This window comes from Schistocerca americana, chromosome 1, assembly GCF_021461395.2.
Source record: "Schistocerca americana isolate TAMUIC-IGC-003095 chromosome 1, iqSchAmer2.1, whole genome shotgun sequence".
Lineage (NCBI taxonomy): Eukaryota > Metazoa > Arthropoda > Insecta > Orthoptera > Acrididae > Schistocerca > Schistocerca americana.
The window spans coordinates 902,143,978-902,159,001 of NC_060119.1; the positions used below are offsets into that span (position 1 = coordinate 902,143,978).

Consider the following 15,024-nt stretch of genomic DNA (forward strand, 5'->3'; position numbering starts at 1 on the left):
CCAACAGAGAATAACCAAAAATCCTGAAGTTTAAAGGGTAACGAAAACACCAACTTTATTGTACCTAAGCAAATGATTATACAACAATATTGTAAAGAATTTTTGTAACTAATTCAATCTGTTTTTCTTTGCATGGCATATGTTGATGCAAAACTGTTATTTTGAGGACTTTTGGTGATTATCCGATGGAGATGTATTAAGAAAATCCATATTTTGACAAATACGATTTATGCAGAAGTGTTTGACCAGCCGCGGCAAGACAGAAAATTTAATGTTGAGTCACACAATTATGTTTCATTCAAGCATTCAATAGCCAACTGCAGAATCCATTTTTCCCTTTCCACACATCCTGTAGTTTTCTTCTAGATTTTTCTAAAATTATCTATCGCTATTGTAGTTTGTGGTAATTATAGTATTGTTGTAGCATATGAAGATCGTGAATTTGACAGCCAAACAGTCATTTGTTACGAAAAATTTTGTCCGCCCTGCTGCAGCTTTCTCAATCATTGTTTGCAATAGAGCAATCATTTATTTATTTATTTGCATTTATTTTACCTGGCAAGATTAGGGCCTTCAGGCCCTCTCTTACACCTAACCAGGCATACTCAGATTCAACAAATTTCAGTGTCTACAGAAAATTAGGACATATAACACGTTATACAGTATTAATGTTAAAGAAAAAAATAGAGATTATAAAAGTAGTACAATGATAATTATAACAATCAAAAAATAATTAGAACAATCAAGAATAATAAAAATAATAATAATAATGATAATAATAATAATAATAATAATAATAATAATGACTATGTATATGAAAGTAAACATATTTTTCTTATATGAGTGTCAGTCCTATTGCTAGTTGGGAATTTTCTCGTTATATTCTTGCAGCTTGTAAGTTATTCTCATCAAGCAGAGACATAAGACGATGGAATGGGGTGAAAGAGATATAGAAGAGGTAGATAGGTTAGAGGAAGAGAAATAGAATGGTAAAATTCGAAGCTATGATGGAGAGGAGAAAGAAAAACATGAGGGGGGGGGGGGGGGGGGGGGGGCACAACAATGGTGGCTATACCGTCCCTAATATGTAAGTCTTAAGTTCCCTCTTGAATGTTGAGTGGTTTTGGATAAGACGCAGATCACAGGGGAGCGCGTTCCATAGTCGTATGGCTGAGATGGAGAATGACACGGAGAAAGATTTTGTGTTATGTAAAGGTACAGCCAAGATGCTAGACGTATCCGATCTGGTATTGCGGTTGTGGAATGATGATAGGTGTTTAATGTGAGAAGATAAGTATTGGGGGCACCAGTGGCTAAGAAATCGATGAAGTAAGCACATCGTGTGGAGATCGCGTGCCTTATGTGGGCGTATCCAACATAGCTGGGAGTATGAAGGACTGATATGATCATACAACCGTATGTTGCATACGTATCTAACACAAGCATTCATCACTAGCTCGAGGCATCTCGAATTTTCATTATTTGTGCCATGTTGAACTACATCACGGTAGTAAAGATTAGGCAAGACTAGTGTTTGGACTAATTTTTGTTTAACATGGGATGGAAATATTTTTCTAAACTTTTGAATTGCATGTAGGGAGGAGAGCGATTTCCGTCAAGCTGTGACTGTTTGTTCTTCCCAGTTTAGGTGTTCATCCAAGATTATTCCAAGGTCTTTTACTGTTTTTTGGTATGGTAGTTGGGTACCATTGAGGAGTATTTGAGGGACTGTTTCGCGAAAGTACCGACTGATTAACTTTGGATGAGATATAAGTATGACCTGGGATTTCTTGGGGTTTAGTTTCAGACCTAGGTTCTGTGCCCATCGAGAAACAGAGCAAAGATCTGCGTTCATACTCGCTACTGCGTCAGCAATGTTCTTGGGGCTTGCACTTATGTACAGTTGGATGTCGTCGGCATATAGATGGTAGTTGCAGGAGTGAATCACTGAAGAAATATCATTAATGTACAGTGAGAAGAGTAATGGACCAAGGACGGAGCCTTGGGGAACTCCAGAGCGCACGTTTTTCCATGATGACTTTTCCGACCCACAAATGACTTGTTGACTTCTGTTTTTGAGGTAGCTGTCGAACCAGTGTATTGCGCTGTTTGAGAAATTCAACTGCTTCATTTTAATTAGTAATATATCAAAGTCAACTGTATCAAAAGCCTTGCTAAAGTCAAGCAGTGTTAGGATGGTAGCTTCACGTCTGTCCATAGCATGTTTAATGTCATCAGTTACTTTGATTAATGCAGTTGCTGTACTATGGTGCTTTCGAAAACCTGACTGATATTTGTCGTGGATGTTATGAGTTTTGAGGTAATCTGTCAGCTGTTCATGGATGATGTGTTCTAGGGCTTTAGATATTGCAGGAAGTATGCTGATCGGCCTGTAGTCACCTGGCGACTTAGGGTTGTCAGTCTTGGGTATAGGTTGAATTAAGCTTTGCTTCCACTCAGTAGGATATGTACTACTGACAAGAGACAGGTTGAAGATGTCTGTGATAACTGGAGTAATAGTATTTACGACGTTCTTAATCATGCCAATGCTCACTCCATCATTTCCTACTGCCTCGGAAGAGATTCTCATAATTGCCTTGTGTACTGTGCCGGTAGTGACATGTTTTAGGAAAAACTTGTCTCTCGAGAGATTGATATCTTGGGGCTGGTAATTTGTCGCTGCGTAGCAGTTTACGGCTGTTGAGAAGAAATCGTTTAATTCTTCTGCAGACGCTTGATAAACAGCGTCAGATCTTCGGTTCCCTATACCGAAACTGTGCAGCTTTTTCCACATTGACGAGAAAATATTTCAACCTAAATTTGAGTCAAATTTTTATTAATCAGACTTATATTATTCCCTTTTTGACTTACGATTATACATTCTATTACAATGGAACACGGTAAGGTAGAGATAGTTTTGGCAGATGAGTTAAGTGAAGTAGATTCATCTTTCAACCAACAAGAAAGTCCGCGTTTCCCTCCATGGACCAGTTCACAGATCAATGCAATGATTTTGCCTCAAACTCGCAACATTTGTGATAATACACAGGTGGCGACTTTAAATGACGAAATGTGGAATGGACGCGAGACTAGACCGTCAGCGCCATTGTTAACATCAATGTCAGAACCGAATATGAGACAAATTCAGCAATGTAACACAAATCGGACACAGGAAACTGACAAACTGGACCGACTATTAGAGTTATTTGCAGACATGAAACGAGACGTTAGTCAGAAAATTGAAGCAAATCTGGACGCACTTGGTCAGGACTTTAAACAAAGGCTAGATAAAAGCGACGAAAAATTTGACGTATTAAACCGTACTATGACCGAAAATTTTGAACGAACGACAAAACAGATGACAGAATTAAATAACACCACTCAAAAGCTCAGCCAGAGATTTGAAACTTTGTCCAACCGAGTCACTAAACGGGAAGAAACTTTGGTTACATTCACACACGAAACAAAAAACAATATCACCCGATGTGAGAATCAGTTAACTCAAATAGTTAATGTGCAGCAGGAAGTGAACACTCGTGTGGAAGAGTTAGCTCAGGCCCACACTTCAGCTAGCTTCACCCAAGAAAAGCTGACTGAAGAAGTGGGAAATATTACCCAACAACTTACAATGGTAGTTCTTGAACAAACCCACCTCAAAGAAAAGATAGAAAAACTAGAAGATCGAGCGGACCTCGCGTCACTAAACAACGACAGCAACATGGCCGAAAGAATTGTACATGAATGTAAATTGTGTGACGACTACCTGGACAAAAAAACTTGAAACAATTACACAGGACATACTTTCAAAAACAAAGACACATGTTAAAGATGAGACAAAACACATACAAGACGAAGTGACAAAATTACGAGACAATCTTGTGCCGTGTTTGGCGATAGGTGCAAATGCATCGTCAGGAAACGACAAAACAGCTAAAACCATGGCTAATGACACAGACAGAACACCACATATTGTGGAATCACCTATTTCAAATCAAAATTACAATGTGCCGCTTTCTTTTCCACCGAACGAGCAATATTACGTTACCACACCTAGAGTAGCAAGTGACCTAAATCACATCAATACAGTTATGCCAACCGGCATGGCCGATGACACGTTTGTAAGACATGGGTATTTCCAGACATTTTCCAGTGAGGACAAGCACAAAGTCCACCCTATTGTGTTTATTAGATCATTTGACGGTGTTTTTCCACGTAGTTGGTCAGAAGTCGATAAAATCAGATACGTCACCAATCTCATGAGAGGACGAGCAGCTAAGTGGGGTGCCGCTATGAAACGGCGGTGCCTTACATTTGAACAGTTCGAACAAGCCTTCTTGGACAAATTCTGGTCCAAGAATGAGCAACAGAGTCTAAGGAGAGAAGTGTGCAACCCCGAGACCTATGACCCTAAAAAAGCGACATTAAGACAATACTTTGAGAGGTACTTAGACAAGACACTGTACTGGTCCAAACCAGCCGACTTGCCAGCTATAATTGACACTTTAAAGAGCCACTTACCCTTTCCATACCGAGACAGATTAATAGGAGTACCGGAGAATGACGTTTAGACTTTCTTAAACTTCTTAGATCAAATGGACGTAGTTTACAGAGGCGATTCACGCCATTCAAATTTTACGCATATTAGTAAACAAAATCAGTACCCACCCCAAAGGAATCGTAGTGACGGTGGTTGGTGGAACCATCCGTCCGCGCCACGACATAATACGGTGCCTGCGCGCGGAACATACTCAAATGGAAATGTGTATGACGGTAGGAACAACCGCAGAAATTCGTGGAATAATAATAACAACAATAATTATCACCCATATCAAAATGGTAACTACATGCAAAATGAAAATCACAGACAGTACAACAACAACAATAACAGGAGACGTGAGAATAACCGGTACAACCCGGGCTACTTTGACAGGAACATGACATATAACAGACATAATTACCACCAGAACAACAACAATCCCAACAATCACCGACAGAATATGTGGAACACACAAAATTCACGCATGACAAATCATAACCCTCCATGGAATCCGCCGCCGTTCCCCGGTACAGTTTTGCACTCCCCGCCACGAAGCAGCAATAAAAATTGTGGCGCGCCATCAGCTGACGCGTGGGCGCCAACCGGCCGGAATGTAAACATAGTGGAGCTGGTCATTGAACCCGGCCAAACACAGCAGACGACGGAAAACAGTCGACGACTGAGCTAAGCGCTCGTGCTTCGGTCGTGAGGTGTTGTAAGAGCGCAATGGCTGAGACGGTTTGTTTCCTCAGGTACGACGACAAAATGACAGCTATTATATTCAGGTCCTTTCAGAATAGCAAGCATACCTCACCCAGGTTGTTACTCCCTAGAATACCCGTTATCTCACAAGCCGAGGGGGCTGCATCCCCACAGACATTTGAAACCCTTTGTGCACTTAAACAACATAATATAATGATAACTAAGTTGAACATGAGCAAGTTGCTGTGAAAACGAGATCGTAAATATTTGTATTGAATACATGAACATTAAGTTATACAGCCTAAGAACACAAACGTTAATTTATGGAAATTATATACTGCAGTTACACTTGTACACATAATTATGAAGAGAATGTAAACTCAGGTGAGTACACTTACTGAATGAGAAAGTATATTCATATAGGAATGAGATCTACGCAGGTCACATTTGTTGTTAATTGTAAATTATAAGGTGAATCAACAACTAGCTAGTTATTTCAAGGCACTATAATGAGAGGAAATAATAGCTATTGAGATCAGTAATGACATAGGTATGTAGCAGAATGAATGAGGACGTAAGAATGAATGATCAGTATGAATGAGTTAATATTTAAGTTAATATAAGAAGGTAAGTTACTGTGAAGTAGTTGATGGAGACAGATTATTTGAGGAAAATATTATTGGAGTTTTATGAGAAAGGACGTGCCAAATGGCCCCACGTATGTGATATATTAATGTTTGATGAGGAATATGTTTAATGTATAAGGATATATATATATTATGATGAGTATGTGAGTAAGGAATGAGTGAGAATGTTTTGGTAATATTGTGCTACATAGAGAAGTGAGTAAACAGTCTACATCTGTAAGATTATACAAGAATTTCAGTTTGAAAGAAAACATTTGTGATGAGTTAGAACACGTGAGTACAAGACGTTAAAAGTGAATCTATTTACAGTGCCCTTGAAAATGAATGAATGCAAGAAAAGCAGAGTGAACATAATGGTGATTACAGCTGTTGAAAGAAGTGTAATAAGAATATAACTTGGAAACACATTAGCTTTAATTTATTTCAGAAGTGTAGCTTAGTAACCTTTCGTTAAGTTTTGTTAAGCCATTGTGTGGAAGAAAACATTTATAGTTCGTGTTCAGACAGGAGAATGATATTTTAAGGAACTTAAGTTGAAATATAGTTCTTACACATGACAGAAAACTCTGAGGAAGCAAAAGATAGGAGAGTTATTAAGGCCGTTTTGCGACTCGTACAACACCTCCACTTAAGCGAACAGATGACAAAATTACATCTACGTTGAAGAATGACAAAATTACATCTACGTTGAAGACATTTGACTTTTCAGGCTATGCAAGGTAAGTGCAAAGGAGCAGTGACCATCCGTGCAGCCGACGTGGAGCAACGGACAGTGAGAAAGAGACATTTTACTGTCAATTATAATAATATGTTCTTTATTTATGATTTATAGATAGAAATGATGTATATACACACAACGTACATATTGTTTAGCCTTCATTAAAGTAGAAGAAAGTTCATGGTTGAACTCTTGAGAGGAAATTTGATATGTTATCATATAATACACATTATGAGAGAGACAATCGGTCGTATGAATAAAACAGAGAATATACTTTATACTCAGAAGTTCGGAGAAAGTTCTCTGGTTGGCATGAATAAAGCGAGTCTGAGAATATACTTCACCCGAGTATGTTCTCAGTGTGGGGTGAAGGGTGGGGGAAGTTGCTCAAAGCAAAGTATATTCTCCGATTTCGTATGAATAAAGCCAAAGAAGTTTCTCACAAGCGGAGAACATTCTCTGTTTTTGTGAGTGAGCTCCATAGCATACTTCGAGCTGAGTGAGTTGTGTTGTGTTGTGTTGTTATTAAGCGTTACCGAGTGTTTTTAGCGAAAATGGCGGAATTTATGTTTCTTGGAAGGCAAAGAAAGATATACGTAGTACGCAGGAACACAGAAGAAAGGAACTGTAGAAGTTTGTATAGATTTAACAGTCAAAACATTAATTGGCTGGCGAATCATTTTCTTCCGGAAAATCACGAAAGAAGAGGAGGCGCCCTTTCCAATGAATGCAAAATGAAAATATTTTTGCGCTATTTAGCGGATCCTGGTTTTCAGATAGGTGTAGGAGAAGATTTGGGAGTACACCAGACTACAGTATCAATAACATTTTCGTACGTTCTGCAACAGGTCAACAGGAAAGCACCGTTGTGGATCAGATTTCCGAGAAGCATTAACGAATTAGAAACAGCGAAAGTTAATTGGCAATCGAGATACAAGTTTCCATGTGCGGTAGGGGCCCTAGACTGCACTCACATACCTATAATGAAACCTTCTTCACATGGAGACGAATACGTCAATCGAAAGGGCTTTCCTTCTATAAACGTGCAGGCGACGTGTGACAACAGTGAAATGTTTACGAGTGTTGATGCTTCATGGCCAGGGTCTGTACATGACGCTAGGATATGGAGAAACTCCGATGTCTATCGTATATTGCGTGAGAACCAGTGCAACGCCTTAATTTTAGGAGACGAAGGATATGGCATTGCACCGTGGTTAATGACACCCTTTCAAAATCCAGAAACACCTGATGAGAGGGCATACAACAGACTTCACTCTAAGGAAAGGGTGATAATCGAACGGTGCTTTGGACAAGTGAAAAGGCGTTTCCCAATTCTCCAAAATAAAATAAGGCTTGCCCAAACAAAAATCCCCAGTGTGATAGTAGCCTGTTTTGTTTTGCACAACGTAGCAAAACATGTAGGGGATGAGGATTTTGAGGCACCTAGTGATGACGACAACAATCTTCCAGTACTGGGAGAAGAGGAAGCAGCAAACGTACGTGTACGTGGAACAAATAGGAGACGGGAAATTGTGAATGTAATACGACAACTGTAATGTATGGGTGTCTGCCCAAAAATTGCATAATTAAACCCAATTTGATATTTTTTTGTAATTATTCCCTCATGAAAATAAAGCACAGTGCTCTGATGTTACGTAATAAAATGCTGTTTAGTGTTGTTTTTTTTCATTCTCTATCATCGATTTTACTTTCAACAAAAATTGTTTAACATGTAACTATTTGGAACAGAGATACTACTGTAAATAGCTTTGGACACAACAGGTTAACATGAACTGCTGGAACCTTACTGTAATTTCTGTACTGTAACTTCAGCAGATTGATGGCACAAGGTTTTATTTTACTTTACCAAAATTGTTCCAAGGATGTGGAGAAGGTATTTGCCACGTGCTAGAGTGAATAAGTGCACAACTGTCTAACCTGCAGCATTTAAAATACAAACAAGTTAGGGTGAAGTGGGGTAAGTGTAACCATGTTTTGGCATAGTTCAACTTTGACACCAAATTGGCAATTTGTTATTGAAGATATGATTTTGAAATTTCTCATGCTTAAAGTTTGACTTATTGACTTTTAATAAATACACATTTTGTTTTTGAAAAAAAATAATAATATGGTCAAATAATTGTTTTCAAAATTTTGTGTTGTGAGATTACACTTGCCCCATGGTTCGGGGCAAGTGTAACCCCGCATTGTTGTACCCATACAGAGCATTGTAAAAGAGACTTGGGATAAGTGACCTGATTATCCAATTTTTACTGAATTTGAAGGTTTTTAAATTATTAAAATATCTTAAATTTTACTCAAGATATGAACTAAAGCACACGCCTCTTTGTATATTATGAAATACACAGAAAATGTTAGCTAAACTAAAAAATAAGTGTTAGCCTAAACCATAAAACACTGAAACAGAATGCATCATAGATGACTTATTTTTGTTTTAGGCCAGTAATTTATTAGTTTAAATTCTACAAAAGTAATTTTTTTTCTTTACTAGGCAATTTAACAAAAATAATAAAATATCAGCCTCAAGAGAAATTCACTTTATAAGTTCACTTTCTATTATTTTTCATGGAAATTGAACTAAAGTTGTAGGCAATTTGTGTTTAATGCTAAACTGCCCTAATTCAACTTATTATATTCACACTTAGGCCCTAACTATTATTCAGACATTGAACGTTGTATGAATCAAACGTAACACCAAATGTCAGGTCTCCCTTGTGACCCAAAGTAGGCTCAGGCAGAACTGAATTTTGAGTATGTCACTCTCTCGCAGAGTGAAAATGTAGACGCCCATTCAAGTCCAAAAATTAATTACCAATTTATGTCAGATTTGACAACTTCTGGTTAAAAATAACAAAGAAAGGAGTAAATTAACATGTGTGATAAATCAAAGGTAAAAATACAGCTTATTTAAGGCACCATAAGCCATGGTTACATTAACCCCATGGCTACACTTACCCCACTTCACCCATACTCTTTTTGCTTTACTTTACCAGAAACTGTTTCAAGGATGTGGTGAAGGTATTTGCCAGGTGTTACAGTGAATAAGTGCACAACTGTCTAACCTGCAGCATTTAAAATACAAACAACTTACTCTTTTTGCTTTACTTTACCAGAAACTGTTTCAAGGATGTGGTGAAGGTATTTGCCAGGTGCTACAGTGAATAAGTGCACAACTGTCTAACCTGCAGCATTTAAAATACAAACAACTTACTCTTTTTGCTTTACTTTACCAGAAACTGTTTCAAGGATGTGGTGAAGATATTTCCCAGGTGCTACAGTGAATAAGTGCACAACTGTCTAACCTGCAGCATTTAAAATACAAGCAACTTACTATTTTTGCTTTACTTTACCAGAAACTGTTTCAAGGATGTGGTGAAGATATTTGCCAGGTGCTACAGTGAATAAGTGCACAACTGTCTAACCTGCAGAATTTAAAATACAAACAACTTACTCTTTTTGCTTTACTTTACCAGAAACTGTTTCAAGGATGTGGTGAAGGTATTTGCCAGGTGTTACAGTGAATAAGTGCACAACTGTCTAACCTGCAGCATTTAAAATACAAACAACTTACTCTTTTTGCTTTACTTTACCAGAAAGTGTTTCAAGGATGTGGTGAAGGTATTTGCCAGGTGCTACAGTGAATAAGTGCACAACTGTCTAACCTGCAGCATTTAAAATACAAACAACTTACTCTTTTTGCTTTACTTTACCAGAAACTGTTTCAAGGATGTGGTGAAGATATTTGCCAGGTGCTACAGTGAACAAGTGCACAACTGTCTAACCTGCAGCATTTAAAATACAAGCAACTTACTATTTTTGCTTTACTTTACCAGAAACTGATTCAAGGATGTGGTGAAGGTATTTGCCAGGTGTTACAGTGAATAAGTGCACAACTGTCTAACCTGCAGCATTTAAAATACAAGCAACTTACTATTTTTGCTTTACTTTACCAGAAACTGTTTCAAGGATGTGGTGAAGATATTTGCCAGGTGCTACAGTGAATAAGTGCACAACTGTCTAACCTGCAGAATTTAAAATACAAACAACTTACTCTTTTTGCTTTACTTTACCAGAAACTGTTTCAAGGATGTGGTGAAGGTATTTGCCAGGTGTTACAGTGAATAAGTGCACAACTGTCTAACCTGCAGCATTTAAAATACAAACAACTTACTCTTTTTGCTTTACTGTACCAAAAATTAGTGGCGAAGGTATTTGCCAGATGCTACAGTAAAACATGTTACTCTTTTTGCTTTACATTACCAGAAATTGTTTCAAGGATGTGGTGAAGTTATTTCCCAGGTGCTACAGTGAATAAGTGCACAACTGTCTAACCTGCAGCATTTAAAATACAAGCAACTTACTATTTTTGCTTTACTTTACCAGAAACTGTTTCAAGGATGTGGTGAAGATATTTGCCAGGTGCTACAGTGAATAAGTGCACAACTGTCTAACCTGCAGCATTTAAAATACAAACAACTTACTCTTTTTGCTTTACTGTACCAAAAATTAGTGGCGAAGGTATTTGCCAGATGCTACAGTAAAACATGTTACTCTTTTTGCTTTACATTACCAGAAATTGTTTCAAGGATGTGGTGAAGTTATTTCCCAGGTGCTACAGTGAATAAGTGCACAACTGTCTAACCTGCAGCATTTAAAATACAAACAACTTACTCTTTTTGCTTTACTGTACCAAAAATTAGTGGCGAAGGTATTTGCCAGATGCTACAGTAAAACATGTTACTCTTTTTGCTTTACATTACCAGAAATTGTTTCAAGGATGTGGTGAAGTTATTTCCCAGGTGCTACAGTGAATAAGTGCACAACTGTCTAACCTGCAGCATTTAAAATACAAGCAACTTACTATTTTTGCTTTACTTTACCAGAAACTGTTTCAAGGATGTGGTGAAGATATTTGCCAGGTGCTACAGTGAATAAGTGCACAACTGTCTAACCTGCAGCATTTAAAATACAAACAACTTACTCTTTTTGCTTTACTGTACCAAAAATTAGTGGCGAAGGTATTTGCCAGATGCTACAGTAAAACATGTTGCTCTTTTTGCTTTACATTACCAGAAATTGTTTCAAGGATGTGGTGAAGTTATTTCCCAGGTGCTACAGTGAATAAGTGCACAACTGTCTAACCTGCAGCATTTAAAATACAAGCAACTTACTATTTTTGCTTTGCTTTACCAGAAACTGTTTCAAGGATGTGGTGAAGATATTTGCCAGGTGCTACAGTGAATAAGTGCACAACTGTCTAACCTGCAGCATTTAAAATACAAACAACTTACTCTTTTTGCTTTACTGTACCAAAAATTAGTGGCGAAGGTATTTGCCAGATGCTACAGTAAAACATGTTACTCTTTTTGCTTTACATTACCAGAAATTGTTTCAAGGATGTGGTGAAGTTATTTCCCAGGTGCTACAGTGAATAAGTGCACAACTGTCTAACCTGCAGCATTTAAAATACAAGCAACTTACTATTTTTGCTTTACTTTACCAGAAACTGTTTCAAGGATGTGGTGAAGATATTTCCCAGGTGCTACAGTGAATAAGTGCACAACTGTCTAACCTGCAGCATTTAAAATACAAGCAACTTACTATTTTTGCTTTACTTTACCAGAAACTGTTTCAAGGATGTGGTGAAGGTATTTGCCAGGTGTTACAGTGAATAAGTGCACAACTGTCTAACCTGCAGAATTTAAAATACAAACAACTTACTCTTTTTGCTTTACTTTACCAGAAACTGTTTCAAGGATGTGGTGAAGGTATTTGCCAGGTGTTACAGTGAATAAGTGCACAACTGTCTAACCTGCAGCATTTAAAATACAAACAACTTACTCTTTTTGCTTTACTTTACCAGAAAGTGTTTCAAGGATGTGGTGAAGGTATTTGCCAGGTGCTACAGTGAATAAGTGCACAACTGTCTAACCTGCAGCATTTAAAATACAAACAACTTACTCTTTTTGCTTTACTTTACCAGAAACTGTTTCAAGGATGTGGTGAAGATATTTGCCAGGTGCTACAGTGAACAAGTGCACAACTGTCTAACCTGCAGCATTTAAAATACAAGCAACTTACTATTTTTGCTTTACTTTACCAGAAACTGATTCAAGGATGTGGTGAAGGTATTTGCCAGGTGTTACAGTGAATAAGTGCACAACTGTCTAACCTGCAGCATTTAAAATACAAGCAACTTACTATTTTTGCTTTACTTTACCAGAAACTGTTTCAAGGATGTGGTGAAGATATTTGCCAGGTGCTACAGTGAATAAGTGCACAACTGTCTAACCTGCAGAATTTAAAATACAAACAACTTACTCTTTTTGCTTTACTTTACCAGAAACTGTTTCAAGGATGTGGTGAAGGTATTTGCCAGGTGTTACAGTGAATAAGTGCACAACTGTCTAACCTGCAGCATTTAAAATACAAACAACTTACTCTTTTTGCTTTACTGTACCAAAAATTAGTGGCGAAGGTATTTGCCAGATGCTACAGTAAAACATGTTACTCTTTTTGCTTTACATTACCAGAAATTGTTTCAAGGATGTGGTGAAGTTATTTCCCAGGTGCTACAGTGAATAAGTGCACAACTGTCTAACCTGCAGCATTTAAAATACAAACAAGTTACTCTTTTTGCTTTACTTTACCAGAAACTATTTCAAGGATGTGGTGAAGGTATTTGCCAGGTGTTACAGTGAATAAGTGCACAACTGTCTAACCCTCAGCATTTAAAATACAAACAAGTTACTCTTTTTGCTTTACTTTACCAGAAATTGTTTCAATGATGTGAAGATACTCGCCAGACCCAACAATATAAGTGCATACACTATTGTTAACATTTCAGATTGGATTATATTACTCTTATTGTTTCGTTGTAAAGACATTTGTACTGAATAATTTTTGTAAGAGGATATGGAATTTGGTGAATGAGGAATGAAAATGAACATTCACTTTAAAAAGATGTTTTTATTAATAAAATTCGTTATGTAAATAAGACACTACAGAAAATTTGTTTCATTGTTTGTCTTCTTCGCGCATCAATTTCTGCCGCTTGCGTTTGAGTATGTCCAATTGATACAATAGGACCAGCCGTTGCAGCTCTGGAGTAGACAAATTACGTGTCTCATCCGTTTCCATGCTTAATCGCCGACGTTTAAGCACACTCTCATGCCCCGAAGCAGGCGATTGTGAAGGTACGACGACTTCGGGGCCCACGAGGTCCATATGGTCGGCTGGAAGAATTAGTGGTAGCTGCAAAATTGACTCCTGTTCATACATGCAGTCTGTGTCAGCTACCTCCGAATTGCTTGGTGATGGGATGATAGAGGTGGAACCACCACCTACTGCACAAGCTCCTAATGAAAATTAAAAAAAAAAAAAAGTAATAGTAGTATGTCAGGATTCAGTTTCTAGTTAGTAAATATACCAAACAGATTTACGCAGAAATGTGGGGGAGGTTCGTCCAATTTCATGCATAGTACACTGTGATACTTTCACTGAAAAGTGGTGATGTAGTAAACGAAATTTACCAAACATTGTTTCATTTTCACATGTTAAAAATGCGTATTTGTCTGAATCACAATTTCAAAGCATTAAGCGCGTAATTAAAAAATCGAAAAGTATGGGACTTACCAGGAACTCTGTGGATAGTTGGGTTGCAGTCATCTCCGTCCAAAAACTTTAAAAATATCTGCTCCCAATTTTTCAGTGAAATCTTGATGTTTCCCGTCTTATTCACATCCGTTTTCGCCTTGATACGGGATTTCATATTGTGCACCTTCTTCATTATCTGCACGTCCGTTATTTCTTTCCCGAAATTAACCATATAACGGTGTTGAACTTCTTTAAGACAATCCGCTTTCTCTCTTCTTGCGGCCGGAGTTTGTGATTTGCTGATAATTGCGGGATAATCTTTAATAATGTTAACAAACGCTAATTCTGAGTCTTCCATTTTGGCACAGAAATAACTTCAGAAAACTTTCGCTAACACAACACAGTGAACACACGCGCAAAGTCGCTAACGAAACAAACTGAGAGTGAGTGAGGACCAAAGATGTTGGATTTTAATATCTTTGCTGAGAACTTACTCAGCAAGGAGGGGAAGTAGAGAGAAAGTACTCCAGGGTCAGAGATTATGCTTCCTAGTTTTTATTCATACGAAAGTGAGAACTTTCTTTGAGAATGTTCTTTTGCTCTGAGTATCAACTCTGGAGAATGTTCTCGTTTTTATTCATACAACCCAATCTCTGAGATACATTTTCCATTTGTATAGACGGTATCCACAAGAAGTGGAGATATTGAGGATGTACTGAGCAGATATGCGATTCACTCATGCAAGGATTTGTTAAGGTATAATACGCTAAGTCATATGAACAATCACAACACAAACAGAGAAT

The 15,024-nt window shown here is 37.7% G+C and overlaps 2 protein-coding genes across 2 annotated transcripts; one reads left to right on the forward strand and one right to left on the reverse strand.

The window, feature by feature from the left end:
• The first annotated feature begins 4,592 nt into the window (after nucleotides 1–4,592).
• LOC124595061 (GATA zinc finger domain-containing protein 15-like) lies at nucleotides 4,593–5,225 on the forward strand. Its single transcript, XM_047133635.1, has one exon. The coding sequence runs from the start codon at nucleotides 4,593–4,595 to the stop codon at nucleotides 5,223–5,225; it is 633 nt and encodes a 210-aa protein (XP_046989591.1).
• Nucleotides 5,226–13,642: 8,417 nt separating this feature from the next.
• On the reverse strand, nucleotides 13,643–14,522 carry LOC124600725. Its single transcript, XM_047136228.1, has 2 exons — nucleotides 14,261–14,522; nucleotides 13,643–13,983 (listed from the first exon to the last, which is right to left on the reverse strand). Exons 1-2 carry the CDS (start codon nucleotides 14,451–14,453, stop codon nucleotides 13,643–13,645), a joined length of 534 nt encoding a protein of 177 aa, XP_046992184.1. The 5' UTR covers nucleotides 14,454–14,522.
• Between the last annotated feature and the right edge of the window lie 502 nt (nucleotides 14,523–15,024).